At 35.2% G+C, this 25,678-nt stretch overlaps 2 protein-coding genes across 2 annotated transcripts; both read right to left on the reverse strand.

Annotated features, from left to right (window-relative positions):
• Positions 1-1,137: 1,137 nt before the first annotated feature.
• Positions 1,138-6,502, reverse strand: LOC137820768 (protein ENHANCER OF LHP1 1). Its single transcript, XM_068625011.1, has 12 exons — positions 5,912-6,502; positions 4,104-5,206; positions 3,795-3,971; positions 3,484-3,597; positions 3,179-3,283; positions 2,874-3,008; positions 2,716-2,771; positions 2,519-2,618; positions 2,315-2,431; positions 2,028-2,154; positions 1,803-1,933; positions 1,138-1,705 (listed from the first exon to the last, which is right to left on the reverse strand). The coding sequence occupies exons 1-12, from the start codon at positions 6,186-6,188 to the stop codon at positions 1,277-1,279; spliced, it is 2,871 nt and encodes a 956-aa protein (XP_068481112.1). The 5' UTR covers positions 6,189-6,502; the 3' UTR covers positions 1,138-1,276.
• A 10,618-nt stretch (positions 6,503-17,120) lies between these two features.
• LOC137822388 (uncharacterized) lies at positions 17,121-18,856 on the reverse strand. The gene is made up of 5 exons (XM_068627275.1): positions 18,712-18,856; positions 18,281-18,480; positions 17,753-17,936; positions 17,485-17,670; positions 17,121-17,401 (listed from the first exon to the last, which is right to left on the reverse strand). The coding sequence occupies exons 1-5, from the start codon at positions 18,854-18,856 to the stop codon at positions 17,121-17,123; spliced, it is 996 nt and encodes a 331-aa protein (XP_068483376.1).
• Positions 18,857-25,678: the final 6,822 nt, after the last annotated feature.

Consider the following 25,678-nt stretch of genomic DNA (forward strand, 5'->3'; position numbering starts at 1 on the left):
ATTTCTCACACCTATGATTTCTTCATAGAGTGTACTAATAAAAATATATAGATGCGTTACGTTACGTTAGAAAACTCAGTGTGTACCTCCACTTCACAATTTACCAGCTACTCAACCACTGAACTAGCAACCGATTGGTGGAACGTCGAAGCAGAAGAAGGCTCAGTGGGGGAAGTGGTTACTCTGATCGACATGTCCCGGAGGACCCAACAATTCAGAGACCGCAACTTGAAGGTAAGAAACCTTGTCTTTGAGTTGCGCATTGTGTTGGAGGATTTGTTGGTTACATTCCAGCAAGTAAATGATCTTTTCAGAGAGTTGGCGATTCAGTGTTTGTAGATGATCAAGGTGACACTGAAGGGACTCAATCTGTTGCTTTTTCTGCATTCGGGACCTGCGAGCTGATTCACGGTTTGAGAACATCCTCTTCTTGCGGTCCTCAAGGAGAGCAATTGCTTCGTCAGCATTGTTGTTGTTGTTGCTGTTCGATGACGTGTTTGGACTGTTGGTGTTGTTGGAAAGGTGCAATCTGGAGCAGTATAATGGAATATGGTGTAATACTTGGGATGAATCCACATGAGTGAAAATGCAGTCACGGTATCTCATATGGCCTTCAGTTGTTTCATTGTTCAGAGTGGAATTCTGGGTTGGAGAAAGAAAGCTACTATGCTGTGTTAAGGTAGAAAAATTCGGTGGTCCACCGAGTCTCTTAGCCTCATTCCCTTCCATGCTTTTAACTCAAGCAATAGAGAGAGAGGAATGATGTTGAAGGTTTTGTAGTGAAGATGTTATTTAAGACAAGGAAAAATAGCAGACAAAAATGTTGTTGGCACGTGTGTTTGTTGGTTTATTATTAGTTTTTGTACTTATGTTTGATGCGTGGGTAATAATGATTGTAAATTTGGAAAGTTAACGATTCTTAAAGACCAAGAATAGTAATAGATAATGGATGATATAGTATAATTAATAGATGATAATTTATATTCATCAAACCAATAAAACTACAACTTAGTATTATCAATATAATGATTGGTCCAATTTTTAAAAATTAATTTGAATAAAAGTATTGGTTGACACCCCGTGAACCACCCCGTGAAATATAAAGGGAGAGCATGGTTTAAGAAAAGAGACCAGGCATGCTAATCGGAGTCCTAAGAATTTATATTGAATTAAAAAAATTAGTTACAATAATATTTTATAGTAATATACAAGTGTGTTCCATTTGAAGTACCTGAAACCTCCACCGTGTTTTTCACATTAGAGTATATGAATTTTTTCACTTGATAGTAGACTTCAAAAATGGATTGGATGGACGACTGGGTTGTCCCAAACTAGTGTCTGATTTGTCAAGTCCATTCTTCTTTGATGACTTCGTAGAGGGATCATATGATGGATGAGGAGTCTGTTCCACCTGACGCATGTCTCCCACCTTGTCCCTTGTTTCTTCCCCTGTCTGCTTTCCCTTCATAGTTTCATTTACCATTGCAGTTCTAATTATGCCAGCTTTAGCTACCTCTTGAGTTTTGTGTTTCTTTATGAATGATGGAGAAGATAATTCTGATGATGACATAGTAACTGCATTTAATGTTTCAGTTCGAGTTGGGGCCTTGCTTCCGTTATGAAGAGCATCAGCTTTAATGGGTGCAACACAGTTTTCTTTGATCTTGGTTCCCATAGCTTTTTCTGCTTCATCCAGTAGCCTTTCCTGTTTTGAACATGCAGCAATTACAAGGTAAAGATGGCAGTGAATTGGTACTACCCTTTGTTTAAACTGTACTTTTGTTAGGACATAAGAGGCTTACCTCCAATATGCTGCTGAACCTTTCGGCCAAGTTTGGAAGTTTCAGAGCAGTAACAAGTTTTATTGCACCTCTCACTGATTTTTCCAGAGTCAAAAGTTTCACAAGTTCAGTAGCTCGCACAAGCTTATTGCCTGAAATATCCATAAGGGCGAGGCATGATTACTTTTCACTTTCACAATTGAAGCCATACAGAGTGGAATGAAAAACAGACGCTTATGAACTCACTGTTGCAGCATGATGCTATTAGCCTCAGTATACATTTATCCTGCGCTGCTTCCAAATTGAAAGCATCGTCATCAAGTGAAGTAGTGTCCAGACCTAGAGATGCCATTTCTTCCATTCTTCTCTGAACCTGGATGTAACATGTTTACACATTCAGGTATTAGATAAAACTGATAAAGACAACTCAAACTCAGGGTACAAGTGAAGTAGAAATGAATCAAGACTGATGAAAGGCTCGCTAAAAGAGAGTGATGATCGTCAAATTTGAAAAGGGTATGAGAGAAACAAACCAAAAAGAGATGCAAGTTGTTCATCATAAACTCGTTTTCATGGACTTCAGATCCCAAGTCAGAGGAAGCAAGGGGAAGTGAAAGACTCAACGGAGTGAGAACTGGCTTAGGCATGACCTATTATGAAAGTGAATAACAATTAATTATTAGTTAAAGAAAAAACGAGAAAAGCAGAATGCATCAAACTGTTTAGTAGTCTTGTACCTGAGGGAAGTCATCAGGCTTTTTGCATACCACACAAAATACCTTGCTTGCATTCAACCCCGTTACCCAGTAGTTTTCTTTTGAATTCTCTTTTAAAGCACTGCACATTGGAAGTTTAATAAACAAAATCAACAAATCTCAGGCATAAGAATAATAGGCACATCAAACCAGTTCATATGGTTAAACGATCATTGAACCTGAAGAGTGGGACCCATCTGCCACCAAATTGGCTCGTATATGATCTTAGCACACCCTATATATTATAATTACCAAATCAGCTAGAAAAACACGAAGCACTCATAAGCAGAGGGAATAAATATCAAATATCAACAGTAACTACAAACACAATTAATACCTTCGAATCGTATGAACACAGTTGGCCTTCCTCGCTAAACCCAAACCAACTTAGGGATGAACCAGGAGATATTGGCATGCGACCTTGAAGGAGTTGGATCCCTTGAGGGATATTAAATACTATAAACTCTAGCATCTGCATGTTTAAGAATAAATATATCACTATAGACACGAACAGATAGTATCATAATTCATGAAGTTATAATGTTTTTATAACCAGATGACTGACTATGTTCTCCGAGTTAGATAGCCTTTCAAAAAGTTCAAAAATAAATACTAAATGAAACCTCAAAATACCGAACCAACCTGATCATTTGAGGAAAGGTAATCAAAAGCATGAGTGACAACTGCAAGCTTCTCATTGAAACCGGACGCAGTCAACACTGGTCCATCTAGTGAAAACACATGTTTCTGCAATAAAAACGATTTAGAAGTGCGCACATACTTCACAGGACGAGTACAGATCGTCATAAGTTAAGATCACACAAAAAAAAGTTTAAAATTCAATAAGTTCACACTTATCAACCCTTTAAACCTATAGACCTTTTATGTTCGGCTATTGAAAATAAATAAAAAACATGTAAATAAGATATGATGAATGTGCAAGCAACCTGCAAACCACCATCAGAAAAGATGCGAAGGTAGTTCAAACTAGTTACTGCAGCAACCCAAGCAGCGCCAAGTGCAACAACCTTCACTTCTTCTCCTTCAAAGCGCATAGACCACTGCAAAAATTTTAAAGAGTGAGAATATGGTAAGATTTCACATCATGCTGAGTATTAATCATAGGATCTGGAATGTTGCCTGTCCTAGTAACAAAGCAAAACTAAAAGTAATGTAATTAAATATCTTCTTTTATATACATTTTCTTCTATAAAAATAATCAGTGAATTTTTCAACTAGGTTAAGCAAGTAATCTAACCTCGCTATTGTTGGCCCAGCTACTAAATGGGCGATACATGAGGGTGCTCATGTTCTTCTCCCCCTTACAAGGATTTGCAAAGACGCCCCCATTCTCACTCAATGCTGCCATTGTGAATCCAAAATGATCAGTCATTGAAGGAACTCGTGGAGTGCTTCCAGTATCATGAAAATCAATCTGTGACAAAGACATGCCAACTCATTAATCTATGCTAGAATTGATTTTATTAACTGAAATTTACAAAGGGATGATGGTAACCCAGATGAAAGCTAAGCTTGAACTATCAACACTTTTTATGCATTGAATCACCTCAATATGGGAGTATCCATCGTGTTCAATAGAGGTTATACATCCAAGCATATTGTAGCATAAGAAACGTCTTTTCCCTGGCTGCAAAGGAGTAGATCCTGGTTGAAATGCCTCCGGCATCTTTGCCTTAGATGTTACCATGGTGCCTTTAACTCCCAGATTCTTACTATCCAAATTTTCCTTGCTTGATCGATTTCGTTTATTGTGAGAACCAACCTTCGGATACAATGCAATTTCCTCACATTCATTCTCACCTAAATTTTCCTCACTCAAAGAATGTTTACGCAATCTTTTCCTGCTGGTTGGCTCAGACTCCTCATTACTATTTTCACCAATATCACTCAAGCTTCCACTTGCACTATTTTCACGATCCTCCTCATCAAACAAAAGAACCCCATTGCTCTTGTATTTCACAGGTATATCCTCAGTTGGGGACTTCATAGACGAAGGAATAACATTGTCCCAAATACCATACTTCCCCATAACATCCACAACAGCCAAAGCGTTTCCAATTGGCTTCCACGCCATGCAACACACTATTTCATCAAACCTCTGTCTGTCAATGTCCTGCTTCCTACTAACATCCCAGATCAGAACCTGCCTGTCTAAACCAGAGGTAGCAATGTACTTGCCATTGGGAGACCAACACAAGAAACATATTGGCCGTATGTGATCTCCTCTCAAAGAAAACAACTTCTCAGCAGTGTCCCTGTCATACATTACAACATCATTTTTCAAACCAGGAACGGCTAAGGTCTCACCATCAGGACTCCAGCAAAGAACATTCATAGCTGAAATATCTAGTCCAGTGTCAGGAGCTATGCCTTTGAGGTTATGAATGATTTTCCCAGACTGAAGCTCCCACAAAATAACAGTTCCAGTTGAATCCATAGAGGCTAAGTATTCCCCGTTAGGGTCAAAAGCCAAGCCAGTGACAGACCCTTTATGTCCTTTAAGAACCCTAGTAATGGTACCATCAAATGTATTAATAAGCTTGATACCCTCATCATCACCAGCAGCAGCCACCATGCTCCCTGATTTGTTAAATGCCAGGGAGCGTATTGGAAGTGTAAACCTTGTAATGTTTCTCTCAAACTCTCCACCTGCCAAGCATCAACCCTAAAATCCATTAAAATCTAAACATAAAAACAAGTGTCTAAAGTTTTTAAAACAATGGCAAAACGAGCATGAAATTGAGTTAAGTGTATCGGGAAGAGCTTATGAAAAAAACTGTTTATAAGCTGTATTAGTCATATTTAGAAAAAGTCTACAAAATAGCTAAAGAACTTCGTTTAACTTATTGAATAAATCCGTATTAACTTGTGTAGCTAAATGTACCCTTAACATATAGGGGCCTTGTACCAGTCCAAAATGCAATTGGTCAATCTTTTTTTTGCTGGATCCAATTCGTTCAGTTCTACTACTGGTAAGAAATAAAATATTCAGTTACTCACTAACCACAAGAAGAAACGTTTGGGTAAAATTTATAAAAAATGAAGTCTATTGTAATGCCTTCACATACATTTCTAACCTGTTTTAGTCCCTAAAATTTTGAATGGTAGTGATTATACGCGGGTGGATGAACTAAAATGACTAATTTATAAGTGTAACGCCTAAAATGCAAAAAGATTGTATAGAAATGAGTAATTAAACCCAAATAAAAACATCCTGGAAGAAATTACAAGAATGTTGTATGCCATACACAATTTGAAATAGTAGAAGTCCATATTCAATTGAAGAAATGTTGTTGCTTAATCCAATTGGTTCAGTTCACATTGACGGGGTTCAAAGAGAAAAGAATAGAGTACCGGGGAACTTGTAGAGTTTGACGGAACGATCAATGGATCCGGAAGCGAGGCAAGTGGAATTGGGGCTTAGAGCCAAGGCAGTGACGCCGTCGCGGTGGTGGCGGAGGATTTTGGGAGAGATGGAGGGAGAAAGGGGGTCGTGGATACAGATGGAGATGTCGGAAGAGGAAGCGGTAACCAAATGAGTGGCTTGCTGGTCCCACAGAACGGAGCAGAAAGACGCGCGCCCTCCAATGGCACCGTGTGCCTCCCTTAACTTCACCGACCGGACCTTCATGGCGCCTTCCTAAACGGTTCGCTTTGGCGCGAAAAGGAGGAGGAAGAAGAAGAAGAAGAAGAAGAAGAAGAAGAAGAAGAAGAAGAAGAATGAGGTTTAGTTTGAGGGAAGTGAGAGAAGGGAATGAATCTAAATATAAACCAGAACCCTCAACTCAAGCTCAATTCTTTTGGGCGCCAAAATAGGGTTTGTGTTTTTGGAACTTGGCGGGAGTGATAGTAACTATTTTTTTTACAAAGAATTGGGCTTCGCTTCCAATGATCTCCAACATAGGCTTCGTTATGGGGTTTAGGGTTTATTGACTTCTAAATTATGAAATCAAACTTGGGAATGGTATTCAGATTATATGATCTATAATCAATTAGTTTTTTATTAATTTCAAAGATAATTATAGAATTTGAAAGTTAACATTAATGACTTTTGCATTCTAAAATACAAATTTCAATGTGTAATCTAAAATAATATAAAATTTGTATTATAAATTGTCCAATTCAAAATACAGTATACTGTGGATGGTAAAATCTAAAATAAAAAATTGTATTTCGAATTACACGAAATTTACCATCTAAAATAAAGATTTGTATTCTGATTATACCGTCTAAAATATAAATTTGTATTCTGAATAATAGAATTTGAAATCAATAATTTTAGTAATTTTGAAAATACAGGGTGAAGGAGGAAAACATAAGGGTGCAGGAAGATATTATTGGATTTGTTTCAAATATTTTGGGCTTTTATTTTTAGGTCATTGGCTGCTTCTTCCTACACCTCCATACCTTCTTCTCTCACCTCCATAGATTTTCGTATTTTCAAAAATGTCCTTCTGTAATATTCTGGATTACATAATCCGGAAGTCATTTTTCAAATTTGTAATTAGCTTTCGGATTATATAATCCAGAAGTTTTTTTCCAGATTATATAATTTGGAAGTCTTTTTTAACTTCGGGATTATGTAATCCATAAGTCTTTTTTCAAATACGTTTCCGGATTACATAATCCGGAAGTTATTCTATGGGATGGCACAAGAAGGATAAAAATGTATTTTCATGTTGTGTATGGAGGTGCCAGAAGAAGAAATGGAGGCGCATGAAGAAACAGTCTAGGTCATTTTGTTTTTTGTTTTTTGTTTTTGTTACTCACCACCATTGTTTAGGCCCAACGCACGTTTTTATATATACACCAGTTTTGCTATTTTAAAAAGACGCTCTGGTCCCATTCATTAGCCTAGCACGTATCTTTATATATAAACCAATATTGTTTTTTAAAAGAAAAAAGCTCAGGGCCCATTCATTCGGCCCATAATATTTTCTATTGGCCATCCCTTTTCATTTATACACCCACCAGTTTTTATTTTCTTTTAAAAAATGTTTTTGTTATTTGCCATGTGTTTCTTACATATAGAGTCACCAAAAAAAAATTAAAATTAAAAATAAATAAAAATATAATTTTGGGACTATGTTTATACACCCAAATAAATTTTAGATACTTGTATCACTGCATACCTCATCTCATTTAATTAACTATGAATCTTTGAAAAAAGTATATGAATAATTACGCATCATCTCCTATCCAATACATTTTTTCTAAAATAAATATGTTTTTTTTTCAAATAAAATTTACGTAAACAATCAATATTATTGATGAATAGTTTATTAATTTGTTTACTGTATAATTCATAAAGAGTATTAAGCATAATCTTTCTCAATGTCATATACTACAATCGGCATAAATTATAAAAAACCTAAAATCCTACAAAATATTAAAATTTCAAAACTAAAAATTATTAACAGAACGAGTAGTTTTGGTGAGAACTATGTAATTCATTATTTTCCATTGTGAATGGAAATATGTAGGAGTAAGTTCAATAGTTCACTTTTTCAAAACAAAATTATCCCTTAGTATTATATAATTCCTTGTGTTTCTATTGTGAATAGAAATATGTAGGAGAAGGTTAATTCTAGTCGGGTTTAGGGTTTACTTTTAATCAACATATATTTTATCTTTTAGAACTACCTAATCCCTAATTTTCAATTGTGAATATTATCTTTGTTTTTTTTTATGCATTTTTGTTTTTTTTTTGAAAAAATAAAACTTCATGAAAACCATTTTCATCTTGTATATTTATTTTAAAGTACAGGCTTAGAATAAGCATTGTAGGTCTTAAGACCTTCCTACATGTAATCGGCTATCATATCCTAAATATGGTTTCACAAACTATTTGATGGAGGAGGGCCAAGTACACATCACCATGGAAGTCAAGACCCAAGACTAGACCGTGATGAGCGTCTAGACTCAAGAAAGGAGCGTCTAGGACATGATGAAGGGAGGCTACACATGGAGCGTCTAGGATGAGGCCTAGACCGTCTAGGACCTATTACAAGGTCAATGGCTAAGCACATTCACGCCCAAATGGATCTAGCCACGGATGGAAGAGAGAAAACCTTGTATATGTTACATGGAGGCCCATTAGGGGTGGCTTAGTAATTAGTGTAGTGTTAGAAAGCACAAACTTGTCTTATATGTGATTTACCCTAGATTTTGTGCACATTCTAGAACTTTAGCACACATGACCGACCATGTGGTCCATGTGCCATGTGCCTTCTCATTTCCATTTCATTTTGCTCACATTTCATGTGTAATTAGCTTAGGATTTACGGTCTCCTTAGCCTATAAAAGGAGATGCCTAACTCTTGTATTTTTAAGATTAATGAGAGAAAAGTTATGCTGCCAACATTGTGCCATACTTTGCTTTTCCCTAGTTTCTAGGATCTAATCTTCATCTTCATCACCTACCATAGGGCTGGCCGAACCTCCCTCTTTCCATACACATCATGCACCTTCAAGATCACCATAGCTCCTAGGAGGATCTTGCACATTTCAATCCATAGCTTCCGCACCCTTGATCATGATTCCGAGAAGAGCTCCATGAATTTGCCATCATTTGGTATCATGAGCATAAGTTCTTCAAAGATGAGTAGTTCTTGGTCTTTTTCATTTTGAGTTCTTCTTTATTTCATGTTGTTCATCTTGTTTCCATAATTGTCTTGCTTTTTTTTAATTTTGCTTTGATTTGGTGTGCTATTTGGAGATTCCAATCGGTGCACTTTGTTCAATTGATCTTGAACAATCCTTGTGCAATTTGTGATAGGATTCCATACACCTTTGAGTTGTTGTTTTTCTTTTAGGTATTTGAGTCTTTATTGTAATTTTATTTGGTTCATTTTATGCTCTTTCAGTCTTTAATTTCTGAATCTATATGTGTTTTGTATAGTCATGTTTTTCCAAATTGTCATCAAATCTTAAGTAGTACTTTGTTTGGCTTATTTGTTTCTTGATTTTGGTCTAAATACTTGTTTTGAATTTGCTGTGTTTTGACTTTTGGTGCCTTTTATTTTTAGCTTGAGTTCATATTTGTGTTTAGATCTACACAAATTCCTTTTTCATCAATTCCATTGTGTTTATCTTTTGGTCTCTGGCTGTTTTTTCCAGTTTTTACATAATCCCCTGTTTTACATACTCTGTGCTGACTGTTTTGTTTCAGAAAATTATTTCCCTACATAGGAAATTTTTGATTCTCTGGATTATGCAAGATTGAGGTGTTACAGAAAAGACAAAAAAAAATCAGCTCAAAAGAGTCAATAGAAAAAAAATGATAAATATTTTAAAAACAGTGTGCAAATCTGGGCGCTACAGTTGGCGTAACTGAACACTGAATTTGAAAAATTTATTAAAAAAAATGGTTCATGCGTTTGGAGTGAAACCAACGCCAGATTTTAGTTAAGATCTTGAATATTTGGCATATAAATTTTCAGAATCAAATCTTAAGGGGGCAGCTCAGCATAAATCGGGGAAAATCACGTTCTCTGGCCCACAACAATTTTTCAGTGGTGCTGTTTTTTGATTTTGAAATCTATTCTAGTGCTATTCTTAGGATTCTTTTGTGTGCCTACCTTTATTTGAGTACCTTTATTTGCTTGTCTAATATTCTTGGAACTCTTTCTAGTTGTCACAATCTAACTCCATTTGTGTGGTACTGTTTTTCTAATTAAATTGTTTCTTGCTTTCATTCTTTGGCCTCTAAAATTTGGTGCTGGAATTGATTCTCAATTGGTGCTTATTTGAGTGGAAATTTGACTTGAGTAAGGTCTAGTCTTCTTGATAGGTGCTGGAATTGGAGAATTAAGTCCTTAATTCTAAGGGGAACAAGAGCAAAGGCAGAAACAAATACTTCTCAAAACACCACAAACACTTGGAGGGCCCAACAAGAAAAGACAACCAAGGAAGTGCCAATAGCAAAAACAGGATCAACAAATGGAGTTTTCTTAATTTTCTTTGCAACTTAACTTGTGTTAATTACTTCTTTAATTACGTGATTAGACGGTGAGTGTGTCTTCAAGGGCTCCAAGTGTTCAAGAAGCCTCACCTAGGGCCGACTAGTATAGAGTTTACTAATTAGCAAATTGTTAATTGTTTTAACTACATTTCCTTGCTTAATTAGCTACGCTTTTCATGTGTGATACCTTGTTTAAGCTTTGTTAATTTGTCTTGCTTGGTTAATTAGTTAGCTTGCATTGTTTTCTTGCATTAAAATCTGATTTCTCAACTTAATTGTGTTCTAAGTGGTTTACTAAGAGAAAGCTTTGTGTGAAGACATTGAGGGATAGTTTTTGGCTAAGGCAAATGCTTGGTATTTAAGTAGTCCTCTGTGACTCACCTCCCTTACCTGGAAAACTACCTTCTTTGACTTTCCTAAATTTTCTCAAGGTAAAATACTTGTATACACAAAACTTTAGCCATGTCTTCTTCTCCTCACTCTCCAAAGTCTATTGAAAGTGAAGTAAAATCTATAAAAACTCTTTTGAAAGAAGTTTCACAAGCTATACAAATGATTTCTTTTAGACAATTGGAGAATGAGACTAAAATTAATGAGTTGGCTAAAGCCCAAGAAAAGAAATCACAAAAATCACAAAAATCAAAGAAATCTCATACTCATGCATCTAAGAGTAATGAGTCTCTAGGGGAGGGGAGCCTTAGAATCAATGACTATTACCAACCACCCCCTAGAAGAAATAGGCAAAGGGAACAAGAGGGGCCAAGGGAGGTTAGAGTAGACCTACCTCACTTCCATGGTAAAGAGAATGTAGAAATCTACCTAGATTGGGAGTGAAAGTAGAACAACTCTTTGCTTGCCATAGGGTGAGTGAAGAACGTAAGGTACCCCTAACCGCCCTTAGTTTCCAAGGGAACGCCATGTATTGGTGGAACTCTCTCGAAAGAGAAAGACATCTTCATAGGGAACCTCCCATTAGATATTGGAATGACCTTAGGGGAGCCCTAAGACGTCGCCACATACCTTCCTACTACCATAGGGAGTTGATGGACAAGCTCCAAAGACTCCAACAAAAGAACATGAGTGTGGAAGAGTATAGGCAGAAAATGGAGCTCTACATGATGAGAGCATCCATTAGGGAAGAGGAGGACACCACCATAGCTAGGTTCCTTAGTGGCCTATCACTTGAGATAAGAGATAGGGTAGAACTCCTACCTTACCAAGACTTGAATGACTTGGTTCAACTTTGCATTAAAGTTGAACAACAAATCTTGCGCAAAACTTCAAGTCAAAGGGTGAGTTCCTACTCTAGCTTTTATCCCAAGAAAGAGTTTAGAAGGGAGGGTAGTACATAAAAAGAAAAACAAAAAGAACCTACCAAACCCTTAACCAAAGAAACCTCCACTCCACTCATCTGAGCTAGAGATGTTAAGTGTTTCAAGTGCTATGGTAGAGGGCATGTGCAAGCACAATGCCCAAACCAAAGGACTTTGTTTCTCAAGGGTGTAGATGAATACACTAGTGGCGAGGATGAGCCTAGTGAGAGAGAGGAGGGGGGAGAGGATGATAGGGTAGCTCCACTAAAGGGATAATTGCTTATGATTAGAAGAACCCTCAACAATCACCCTAGCATATCATAGAAACACAAAGAGAGAACATATTCCATACAAGATGCAATGTTTTAGAAAACATATGTTCACTCATTGTGGATAGTGGATCTAGTTGTAATTGTTTTAGTGCTAGAATGGTGGAAAAGCTTAATCTACAAGTAGTTCCTCACCCAAAACCTTACAAACTTCAATGGATTAATGAAAATAGGGAACTAAGTGTAGACAAGCAAGTGGAAATCAAGTTTTCCATTGGGAACTACAAAGACAAGGTTTTATGTGATGTAGTGCCTATGGAAGCTTGTCACATCTTATTAGGGAGACCATGACAATTTGACAAGAAAACCTTGCATGATGGTCTCACTAACGAGATTTCCTTCACCCACAAGCATAAGAAATTTGTACTTAGTCCTTTACCACATTCTCAAGTGGTGAAAGACCAAATACAAATGAAACATAAGAGGGATGAGGAAAACAAAAAAAAAAGCGCTAGAAAAGGAGAAAATCCTTAGGGATAGGAAGGCGTGGGAGAAGAGTATTCCTTCCCACAAGGTTGCTCAACAAAAAAGCCTTTTGAAAACGTTTTGGAAAATTTGCTTCTTGTTGAACAACCAAACCTTGTCTTTTGTAAAGGAGCACTTACATGCACTGCCACAAGTAGTGAACTCATGAATCTACCTTCTCCAATAGAAAAACTTTTAAGTGAATTTGAAGATATATTCTCTAATGAGGGGCCTATTGGACTCCCTCCCATTAGAGGTATAGAACATCAAATTGACTTCATTCCGGGGGCAAGCTTACCAAATAGGCCCGCTTATAGAACAAACTCCAAGAAAACCAAGGAGATAGAATCACAAGTTCAAGACTTATTGGAGAAGGGTTGGGTTCAAAATAGCCTAAGCCCTTGTGTTGTACCTGTCTTGTTGGTGCCCAAAAAGGATGGAAAATGGCGCATGTGTTGTGATTGTCGAACAATCAACAACATCACCATCAAGTATAGGCATCCAATCCCAAAGCTTGATGATATGCTTGATGAATTACATGGGTCAACCATATTCTCCAAAATTGACCTTAAAAGTGGATATCACCAAATTCGAATCAAAGAAGGTGATGAGTGGAAAACCGCTTTTAAGACCAAATTTGGATTATATGAGTGGTTGGTGATGCCCTTTGGGCTCACTAATGCCCCTAGTACATTCATGAGGCTCATGAATCACACCTTGAGAGATTTTATAGGTAAATATGTAGTAGTTTATTTTGATGATATCCTAGTGAAGACCATCTAAGTCACCTTAGGGAAGTTCTTCTAGTGCTTAGGAAAAATAGCCTTTTTGCCAATAGGGATACGTGTACCTTTTGTGTAGATAGTGTAGTTTTCTTAGGTTTCATAGTCAACAAAAGGGGGGTGCATGTAGACCCCGAGAAAATCAAAGCCATCCGCGAGTGGCCCACTCCACAAAATGTAAGTGATGTAAGGAGTTTTCATGGGAGAGCTAGCTTCTATAGAAGGTTTGTGCCTAATTTTTCAAGCCTAGCTTCTCCTTTGAATGAACTTGTTAAAAAAGATGTTGCATTTTGTTGGAATGAAAAGCATGAGCAAGCCTTCCAAAGGCTAAAAGCTCAACTCACCAATGCACCAATTCTATCTCTTCCAAATTTTTCCAAAACTTTTGAGATAAAATGTGATGCATCGGGGGTAGGCATAAGTGCTGTATTGTTGCAAGGTGGACACCCCATTGCATATTTTAGTGAAAAACTCCATGGTGCCACCCTCAACTATCCCACCTATGACAAAGAGCTCTATGCTCTTGTGCGAGCCCTAAAGACTTGGGAACACTACCTTGTGTCCAAAGAATTTGTCATCCATAGTGATCACGAGTCTTTAAAATATTTAAAGGGCTAACACAAGCTCAACAAGAGACATGCTAAATGGATGGAATTTCTTGAACAATTTCCTTATGTAATCAAATACAAGAAAGGAAGCACCAATATAGTGGCCGATGCTCTTTCGAGGCGGCATACACTCTTTTCAAAATTGGGTGCCCAAATTCTTGGATTTGATCACATAAGAGAACTTTACCAAGAAGATCAAGAACTTTCATCCATCTATTCCCAATGTCAACATAGAGCGCAAAGAGGTTACTATGTGTCCGAGGGATATCTTTTTAAAGAGGGAAAACTTTGCATTCCCCAAGGCACACATAGGAAACTCCTTGTCAAGGAATCACATGAGGGGGGACTCATGGGCCATTTTGGAGTTGATAAGACTCTAGACCTTTTAAAAGCAAAATTTTGTTGGCCACACATGAGGAAAGATGTCCGAAGACATTGTTCTAGATGCATATCATGTTTAAAAGCAAAGTCTAGAACAATGCCTCATGGACTCTACACCCCTTTGCCGATTGCAAACGCTCCCAGGGAAGACATTAGCATGGATTTCATTTTAGGACTTCCTAGGACTGCAAGAGGCCATGACTCTATCTTTGTGGTAGTGGACCGTTTTAGCAAAATGTCTCATTTTATTCCTTGCTACAAGGTAGATGATGCTCAAAATATTTCTAGACTCTTCTTTAGAGAAGTGGTGAGACTTCATGGTCTCCCTAGAAGTATAGTATCCGATAGAGATCCCAAGTTTATAAGCCACTTTTGGAAAACTCTTTGGGGCAAACTTGGAACAAGACTACAATTTTCAAGTTCTTGTCATCCTCAAACGGATGGCCAAACCGAAGTAGTCAATAGATCTCTTGGGACTATGCTTAGGGCTATCATGAAGGGCAACCATAAATCTTGGGATGAGTATCTTCCACACATTGAGTTTGCTTACAATCGAGTAGTTCACAAGACTACTAATGCTTCTCCTTTTGAAGTAGTATATGGTTTTAATCCTCTCACACCCATGGATTTGTTGCCTCTTCCTAATCCACAAGAATTTGTGCATAAGGAAGGAGTAATCAAAGCTGACTTTGTGAAGAAAATGCATGAGAAGATTAAACTTCAAATACAACAACAAAATGAGAAGTACACAAAATACAACAATAAAGGGAAGAAAAAAATAATTTTTGAGGAAGGAGACTTAGTTTGGCTTCACCTTCGCAAAGATAGATTTCCAACTCAAAGGAAGTCCAAACTAAGTCCCCGAGGTGATGGACCCTTTCAAGTCCTCAAGCGAGTCAATAACAATGCATATAAATTGGACCTACCTCTTGAATATGGAGTACATGACACTTTTAATGTAATTAATCTTTCTCCATTTGTAGGTACCAATGACGACGAGGACGAGCTGGATTTGAGGACAAATCCTTTCCAAGGGGGAGGGGATGATGGAGGAGGGCCAAGCACACATCACCATGGAAGCCAAGACCCAAGACTAGACCGTGATGAGCGTCTAGACTTAAGAAGGGAGCGTCTAGGACATGATGAAGGGAGGCTACACATGGAGCGTCTAGGAGGAGGCCTAGACCGTCTAGGACCTATTACAAGGTCAATGGCTAAGCACATTCACGCCCAAATGGATCTAGCCACGGATGGAAGAGAGAAGACCTTATATATGTTACATGGAGGCCCATTAGGGGTGGCTTAGTAATTAGTGTAGTGTTAGAAAGCACAAACTTGTCTTATATGTGATTTACCCTAGATTTTGTGCACATTCTAGAACTTTAGCACACATGACCGGCCATGTGGTCCATGTGCCATGTGCCTTCTCATTTCCATTTCATTTTGCTCACATTTCATGTGTAATTAGCTTAGGATTTACGACCTCCTTAGCCTATAAAAGGAGATGTCTAGCTCTTGTATTTTTAAGATTAATGAGAGTAAAGTTATGCTGCCAACATTGTGCCATACTTTGCTTTTCCCTAGTTTCTAGAATCTAATCTTCATCTTCATCACCTACCATAGAGCTGGCCGAACCTCCCTCTTTCCATACACATCATGCACCTTCAAGATCACCATAGCTCCAAGGAGGATCTTGCACATTTCAATCCATAGCTTCCGCACCCTTGATCATGATTCCGAGAAGAGCTCCATGAATTTGCCATCACTATTTCTTTTTATTTTTCCATAGTTTTTTGTAATAAACTATGGTGGTGACTTCTCCAGGTTTTTTTAAAACGTTGTCCCATTGTGACCCCGATTGTGACAGGTAGCATTTAAACTTATATTTGTAATTGTGATATTGAGGTATGATACAAAAAAATAGTCAACAAGAAAGAAAGACACACATGTGTTGTTAGAATGTGAAAAGGGCATGGTAGTTAAATCGAGATACAAGTAATGTATCGGAGAGCTGATTTTTTGTATCGTGAATCGTAAGATTCATAAACATTAAAAAATATAACATATAATTAAACACATAAGATATGTAGAAATGCAAAGATGCAATTAATAACAAAAGAACCTCATATTTCATTTTGAGTGTTGTATCTAAATATATATACCACACAATTTCAACAACACAACCTCAAAAAAGAGTGTGGTTGCTGCATAAGATTCCTATAACCAACCATGGCTATATGTTACTAAATTTTTTTTACATTATAGTCATTCAAAAAATAAGTGTTGTTGTTGCTGCTATTACATAATTACTGTTTGTTATTGCTTCTACTTGTACATACTAAACAACCTCTAACAAAAAAATATTCTATCCTAATCATTCATATTTTATCATCTTCCTCTCCAACATGTACATCACTCAAGTCATCTTCATCTTCTATTAAAACTTCTTCTTGAAAGTCTTCAATTTCTTCCTCATCTTCTACTATGGATTTTCCACTTTTATTGATCTTGGTAATTAAATTTCTATGACCTATATTAGCGAAAGAAAAACAAATAAATTTGAATTAGTTATAGTTTGTTGAATTTTCATTTCAAGTTCTAAGTTCTAAATAAAAAATAATTACCTATCTTCCTTTTCTTGCTTGGAGCTCCCTCTTCAACATCAAAACACTCATGTATATCCATCCAAGAGGAATCAATAGGCAAACACGGATTTTCTTTTTCAGTCATCATCCGATTCAATATCTGACAAACATATGGGATCATAAGTTTCCCCCTTCTCTTCTCTACTCTTTTGTCTCATCTCAAGTTGAAGATTGTACTTCACATACACAGGAGCATTTAATCTTTGTTGTTCCAATCTATTTCTTCTCTTAGTATGCACTTGGTCAAATGTGCTCCAATTCCTTTCACATCCTGTTACACTACATGTGAAGCTCAAAATTTTCATGGCTACCTTTTGTAACTCTTTACCTTCTCCCCCATAACTCTCCCACAAAAGAGCTGTCAAAACAAAAATGTATTCAACTGTAATGTAATTAAAAGTTTATAAATCATACAAGAAGTATAATGAGTAATTTAGTTACCAGGTTGTTTCATATTTCTAGTATCTATTGCAATGTTCATTCCAAAAAGCCCTTTAGCTCCCTTAAACTTCTCAAGTTGTTGATCTATTGCAACTCTTGTTCTTATATCTAAAACTATTCTTTGAAATGTCTCATATAAACCAACCAATACCTCACTATCCGGATTGAAATTTGTCATAGCGATATCTAACAAAATAAAAAATAAATTAATGAGAGCAAAGAATATAGTGTTACTTAGTAGGAGAAATTTAGAAGTAATTTAGCTTACCTAGGTTTGAGGTAATAGGAAGCTGCATGGAGAGACCTGTGTAGTTGTAAATTCCACCTAGTGTCAGTAATTTTCCAAACTTTTTTATATCTTGTTTCTTGCTTTTGGAAATTTTTAGCAATTTTCTCTTTAGCTTTGTCCATTGCTTCATAAATATATGTCGTGGATGGTTTTGCATCACCATCTACAAGCCTCAACACTTTTACAAGTGGATTTACACATTTAAGGCAATATGTACTAGATCTCCAAAATCTTCCATCACTTAACACTAGATTCATGACTTGTTTAGCCTCATTTTTAGTACCATGTGGACTAGTAGCCCATTCCTCTCAAGCAAACATTGATCTGAGATCATTTTTTTTGTTTCTTAATACAATTTAATGTAAGATAAGCAGTAACAAAACGTGTGACAACTGGTCTTGCTAATTCCCTTCCATTAGAATGCTTCCTATACAAATTAAGAACCCATGTGTGCCTATATATGTAAGTGGTAACTTTCTTTGCATTGTCAATGGTATTGTAAAATACCGGATGCTCTCCAATATCCTCAAGAATTAGATAAAGACAATGAGCTGCACATGGGGACCAAAATAATTTGGTTCTTTTTTCCATTAACATTCTTCCAGCTGCCACAAGGTTAGAAGCATCATTTGTAACTACTTGGACAACATGCTCCTCTTCAATTTTATCCACTATGTTGTCCAACAATTCATACATTTTTGCCCATCCTTTATCACATCACTAGTGTCAATGGATTTCAAAAAAACAGTACCACTTGGACTGTTAACAAGAAAATTAGTGAGTGATATTCCTTTTCCATCAGTCCAACCATCACATATCAATGTGCATCCCCATTTCTCCCAATCACTCTTATATTTTTCTAGACATTTTTGTACCTTATCCACTGCTTTTTTTCAGATAGGATACCCTTACCTCATGATAAGAAGGAGATTTTAAACCTTTCCCATAGTCTCCACCCGCCTTTTGCATCTGGATGCAAAGAGGGCTCCTAACAACATTAAATGGCAATGCATTACCATAAATACAGTTGCAAATTTCTTGAATTACATCTTCTTTGTTCTTGTAAGATGCATTGATTGTCATTTGTTGCAGATCATTCTTTCTTACTTATCTTGTAACTTCACCACAATCCAAGTTCATCTCCTCTTTCTTTTTTCCTTTATCTTCCAGTAGCTTCAAAAAGATTGTCTTCACCTCATTTGGAACACTGCAACAGGGGATAACGTCTTTCTTTGTTCCATATGATGTTTCATCCTTGCTATTCCACCCCAAAAAGTATGAGAGTAAAACCTACATTTTACTTGTAGTCTATTTGTTGGAAGACTTCCACAGTACTTCCATGTAATGTCTGACTCTCATTTTGTTTTACTCATCTTAATAAATGAAGACAGCAACAAAAAGCCTCCCTTAAACCTCCCTTGTTTGCTCTTCCTCCATAATAAAAAAGGTTATTTCTGCCTCCGACAGTTGGTTTTGTTCGCTGCCATTGTCGCGAGTTTCGTCGTTGTTGCTGATGTCGTTCACACCTTCAAGCTTATTCGTTGCCGTTGGAGAGAAGAAGGACGCCGTAGTTCTCATTCACAGTCGCTGTCATCGTCGCAGTTGTCGTCGCAGTCACCATCGTTGTCATGACTTGGTTGTTGTTGGTCGATGAAGTACGTAGGGAAGAAGAACAGAGAAGAAGAACGTTTGAAATGATGCAATGATGCACTGCTTCGCGGGTAAATTAAAATTAAGGTTTTTATTTATAAAAGGTTTTAATTTAAAATTAGGGTTTTCATAAAATAATTCAAATTAAAATTAAGATGTTTTAAAAGCAAATCACGACACGTGCGATTCATATCACGATTCGTGCGATTTGTATCACGATTCCTACAATTCGTATCACGATTCGTACGATTTGTATCATGATTCACACGATACAGCTACGATACGGGAGCAAAAACGATTGTTCTTACGATTCGTATCGTGGACACTCGGAATCGTATCGTATGGTACGATTCGTATCGTGAATCGTACGATGCTTATTACCATGGAAAAAAGTGGTAAATATGAGATACAAAAAGGAAGCATAACTCCTTACAAGTAGAATAAAAAGATGTGAGTATCCACTTAAATTGTGGGGTAAACTAGTACACAATGGAGGAGGGTGAATTGTAAAGGTAATATGTGAAATTGACAATCATGAGTTGGTTAATATATTAGTAGGTCATTGATAGGTGCAAATTGTTCTTAGTTATTACATTGATTTAGGCACATAGATTGGGTAAAATGAAGAGAAAATAATATAAAATTTAACTTTTTTTCTACATAGAGTGATAATTATAATGCATTGTATAATTATAATTTTATGTTGATGAAATATTGCGGGCAATGGTGGGAAAATAACAACGAATACATTGAGGAGACAAAGTAGAGCATCCATTGAGCACACACATGAAGCATTAAGTGGATTGATGGCAGAGAAGGCATGCAAGAACAGTCTCGAAGCGGTAAGCACCCTAAAGAAGCGTTAAGTGGATTTGCGCCAGAGGAGAGCTTAAGCTGAAGAATTGATATGTTGAGCGAAGACATGAAGCGCTGAGCGTAAAGAAAACCCTATGACCAAGGAAAGCTAATTCGTTGGGTTAAGCTGAAGAGGAGTTGAATGTATAAAATCCAAAGCAATAAGCCTTTAGTGGCTAATTACTTAAGCTTGTATTGTCTTGTATTCATGAACATGAGTATCTAAACTCCTTTTGTTTGGATTGGATGGCAATGTAACACTTTTGCCCTTTGTTATTTATAAATGCATGTTTGTTTGATTTTATTTGATTTGATTTTGTGCTTGATGTTTGATATGTGAGGGATCACAATTATTGCCTTTAGAAGTTGAATGATATTGGAAAATACATTAATCTTTTGAACTAAATCAAATCACCCAAATATTTTAATGTTTGGAAAAGGAATTGAAGTGTTTGGCATAAATTGCTCCATCATTAAGGCAAAATTAAGCTAAGTCAAGGGATTGATTATGCAAAATTAAGCTAAATTAACTTTTTTTTACCTTAAAGAGTATGGACTTAAACCATATTTCATTTATGGTTAATTGAGTCCTAAATAGTTACAAAGTTTATTCAATCCCAACATTGTATCAACATGAAAACTTCTCCCTTTTGCACCTAGTTTTAACTTCAGATAATTCATATTTTGTTTAATTCACTATCCTTCACAAAACTTTCTATGATTATATTCACACTTTATGAAAATCACATTTCCTATGGTTACAACCCCTCTTATCTATTGTACTACAATTGACTCGGTCCACTTGTCGAGAAAAACCTCATCAGTCATCTATATGTTGGTAGATTAAACCTGATGAGCATTACGTGGTTTACATGACTAAAAGCTGAGTTAAGTCAACCAACATTTTACTTACTTTTAAGGAGAACAATAAGGATAATATGATCACTATAAAACAAGTGTACAATTTTAGTTATACGATAAATGCCTAATTGTAGTAAAATTCATAGATAAAAAGACATGTAAATTAGGAAAAATATGTACAAATATCAGTAAGAAACATGACAAAATACTCCAACCATAGTTCCACATGAAGGAGATGAAGAAAAAATGGAAAATTCAGATAATTATGCAGAAAAGTGCATAAAAGAAAGTAAACAGGGATGAAGCTTCAAAGTTAATTCGCCCAGTGCATGAAGAATGGCTCAGCAGATTGAAATTACTCAAAACTCTAAGCGCATTTGTATACGCTGAGCGAATTGAAGCTAGTATAATCAAGGAATTCCATAGACAAAAGGGCTGAACAAAGACCAAATGGTTGAGTGAATAGAGTCCTTAACCACAAAGAAAGCCAAAATTCACTCCAAAAGGGCTCAAGCCAAAATTGCACCAAGTTTGGGATTAAGAGGATTTTGCTTGGAGCCTAAGTCAAGCCAATCATACCTCATGACTAAGATTTGGCAGTTCTTGGAAGGATTTAGAGAAAATCCCTGACAAATCCCTAAATTTGGAATCTCAAGAAGCCTAAGGATTAAAGATTGAAGCCCAAAAAGAATGCTTAAGGATTAAGAAAGTCGATCCGCTGAGTGGATTGGCATGCGCTAAGGGAATCAATAATCTCCTTGAATCCCTACAAATCCTAATTCTAAAATCTATAAATAGGTACCTTGAGGTGACATTCTAAGCATTAAGAGGCCTCAAGACATCAAGAGGTATTAAGAAAAAGCCTATTAAGAGGTAATTTAGGTTAGGAGGATCAAGTGGGATCCTCAAATAGGCTTATATAGAGAGGTTCTATTGGTTTAGGCTCAGAGAGTCTGAACTTTAGAATCTAATAAGGTAAAGAAGGCCAAAGCCTCAAAAGAAGTGAAGATCAACCTTTGGAGAAGCGAATCTATAAGTCAAGTTGGTCATAAAATTCAAGGATTCGTGTTTGTTGTAATTTAGCTTCTCATCTTGAACTTCACTATAAGATTTTATTATAAGTTGCTAAATCTATCTTGTTGGGATTGGAAGACAATGTGATATTATGGAGTTATTGTTGTTTATATATGCATGTTTCTCTTTTATATTTAAATTCCTTAGGTCTAGTAGTGCCCGTAATGTTCAATGGTGAAGAACGACCATTGGTTTCCATAGGGCATAAAGGAGACTAGAAAGTGATTTCATGTTTTTGAACCCTATTTAGTCAGTCATAGGATTCAATGGTTGTAGAGCACGAAGTTGAGCCTATGGTGAACTATTCCATCTTAATACAGAGGTAACTCATAGCAATGAATTATAGCTCTAGATAACCTTGTGCAATGGATCAACTTGTTTTTGCTAAAATAGGAACATGGATTTTGAATAAAACATCACATTTATTAATGACAATAGCAAAGGAAAGCACAAAGTTATTCCAATTCCAACATTTGTGTTATATTGTTATTTCTCTACTTCACTTGTTTGTTTAATAATGCACCTCTCGATCTAAATATTGAGCATTATTATTATAATTATTATTACTATTAGTGCTATTTACAAATATTATACAAAAATTATTTCCAAAGCACACATCATTTCATTATAAAAGATAATTATACTTTGATATCATTAATTCTCTGTGGATACGACAACCATCAATTGTACTACATTTGACTCGATCCATTTATTGAGTAAAAGAGTGAGACTTGTCTGAACTAAAATTGAATTTAACACACCCATTCAACCAGTATACATATAGGAGATCATAAAGAGGGTTGAGAACTAAAATGCAACAATTAATGATGTTGGAGTGTAACATGTTAAAACAGGAAAATATACAATAAGGGAGGGTTCAATAATGTATCGCAGACTTCTGAAAAAAAATCGCAATTCAATGTCTAAAAGTATATAATCAAACACAATTTTTGGCTTGATAAAGACATTGTCAAAAGATTTTTGCAAATCTTGTTTTAGAAGGATTCTCCTTCTTTTCTTTAGGTGTAGATAACACGCAAAATGACATAAATAAAGGTAGAGAAGAAATTACTATGATATTTTTATATTAGTTCATTTGTTAATGGAAACTATGTTTAATTCCTAATCAATGTGATCAAGTTTCACTAAAGCATATTATTGATAAGTGCAAAATTTCAGTAATATTTCATATTAAAATGTAGACACTTATGAGTATTAATTGTTAAAATAAGTATAAAATAACCCCTAATTTATGAGTTTATACCCTTTAGAATTAGGAGTAATCTATTCAAACGGTTATGTATTGAGGTGATATCTAAACATAATATTTTGTTCGTGATTGATGATTGGTATTATTGTTTTGTTTGTAATGTTTGGTTTACCATGATCTATAATCTTATATTTGAATGGAAAGTACTTCTAAGATTTTAACCTAAATGATAATGCTTAACATATTTGAATGCTAGGAATAGATTTGAAATGTTAATTGCTATAAACGTCTGATCTTAAGGATAAGTTGCTTTTATAAATATGCGAGGAATCGATATTTAGGAAACATCTTAATAATTTTATATGCGAGGAATTGATATAAATGATTTTTATACAGGCATCAATATCAATCAAAAGACACAATATTTTCATGCTAATCAAAATACAAAAGAGTGAGAAAGATGAAATTCAATCCATATTTTTCCAATTGAAGCAACAACTTTTTGCCTTGTTTTCTTGTTGATCATTGTTAGCAAAACAAATCCCAACAAACTTTTATTATTTTGTTTTATATTTAGTGAATATTTTACTTGATTATTCAACTATTCCTTATGGGTTTGATATTCGTCATTAGGAATACGTTATTACTTCCGACAACGCAGTGCACTTGCCGTAAAAAGTCATCAACTACCACAAATTATAACTAAGTATTCTTTAGACCTCAGTCACTCCTAACTAAAACCAAAAGTATTTTTTGGAACACAGTCACTCCTGACAAAATAACTTTGATAAACAAAAAGGTATAATTTAAAATATCACAAGTTTCACTCACTAAAATAGAGTTAATACCTTAAGACGACTACAAGTACACCTTTATAGATTACTTGCAAACACAAACAATGTGTTATTTGCAAACACAAACAATATGTTATTATGATAAAAGAAAAGTTACTATAAGATTTTTTTATCAATTTCAATATTTTATATATTTGTTTTCATCTATATTAAGATGAGACTTTATTAATAGTATGACTGTTTTTTTTTTTTCATTAAGGGTTCTATTTTTTATTTTTCTTTTTTTTTATTTAGTACAACAATTTTAGTTCTATTAATTTTGTTTAAATTTTGTTAATAAGTAAGGTAATTAAACATTTATTCGGTGTTTAGTAATTGTCAATATATATATTAAAAAAATTAACATTAATATACAATTAACTTTGAAGAGAGAGCCCTTTACCCTAATTTTTTTCTTTGTAAAATTAAAATCTTAAAATATAGTGACTTTTTTAAGATTAATTGTATATTAATGTTAATTTTTTCTTTTTAATGTTGTTGTATTAAAATTGTATTTTTTTCTTATTGTATTAAAAATAAAATATGTCGATATTTACTATTGTGAATGGACTCTTTACCAAATTTGTAAATGGATCATGTCATGCCTGGTAGAGGATTTTTCATAACGTTTATTGTTTAGTTTATTCTAAGCTATATTCAACTATTCCAAAAAATTAACCAAAATTCTTCTAAATTAAAATTTTGAAATACATTCAAACACGAGCTTTGAATTTTGAAAATATTTTCTTGAAACTATTCATCAATAACTAAATCAAAATCATAGTTTGATATTTCTTACATTAAAGATAACTTTTACTTGTTCTTTCAAATTCGAACTATGTTGGAGATCCCACATCGTCTAGAGATAAGAGTATTTCATTGTATATAAATGGGTGCAAATCTCACCCCATGAGTCGATTTTATGGGGTTGAGTTAAGTTTAAAGTTCATTGTGTAATAAACTACAAATTTTTTATGGGATCTTGTCTAATTTCTTTTTAGCTTTGTATAGTTTGACAATTAAAGTATTCTTATGATAGAGTTTCTCAAATGGTTATTGAGATAAGGTTTTGCAAAATGCTATATCTGTAGATTTTGTAAGGTTCAAAGTGTTATTCTTGTAATAATTTTTGTTTTTGTAAGTTTTGTAAAACTTAAAATTAATAGATTAACTTAATTGACATGACTAAATAATTAAATGCAAATCTATTGTATGTTTTCATATTATAGTAAGTTGAAATCTTAAAAGAATAATTAAAATTGGTTTCAACTCACAAAATGCTTGATCGTTAGATTTTTATTTATTCAAAGTAAAAGAAAATTGATGGTAAAATACATGCCAAAGAAAGGTTAGATAACAAAATTTGGAAAATAATAATAATTGAGTGATTAAATATACCATTAAACATACTAAATAAAAGTA

Source organism: Phaseolus vulgaris, chromosome 9 (assembly GCF_000499845.2).
Source record: "Phaseolus vulgaris cultivar G19833 chromosome 9, P. vulgaris v2.0, whole genome shotgun sequence".
Classification (NCBI taxonomy): domain Eukaryota; kingdom Viridiplantae; phylum Streptophyta; class Magnoliopsida; order Fabales; family Fabaceae; genus Phaseolus; species Phaseolus vulgaris.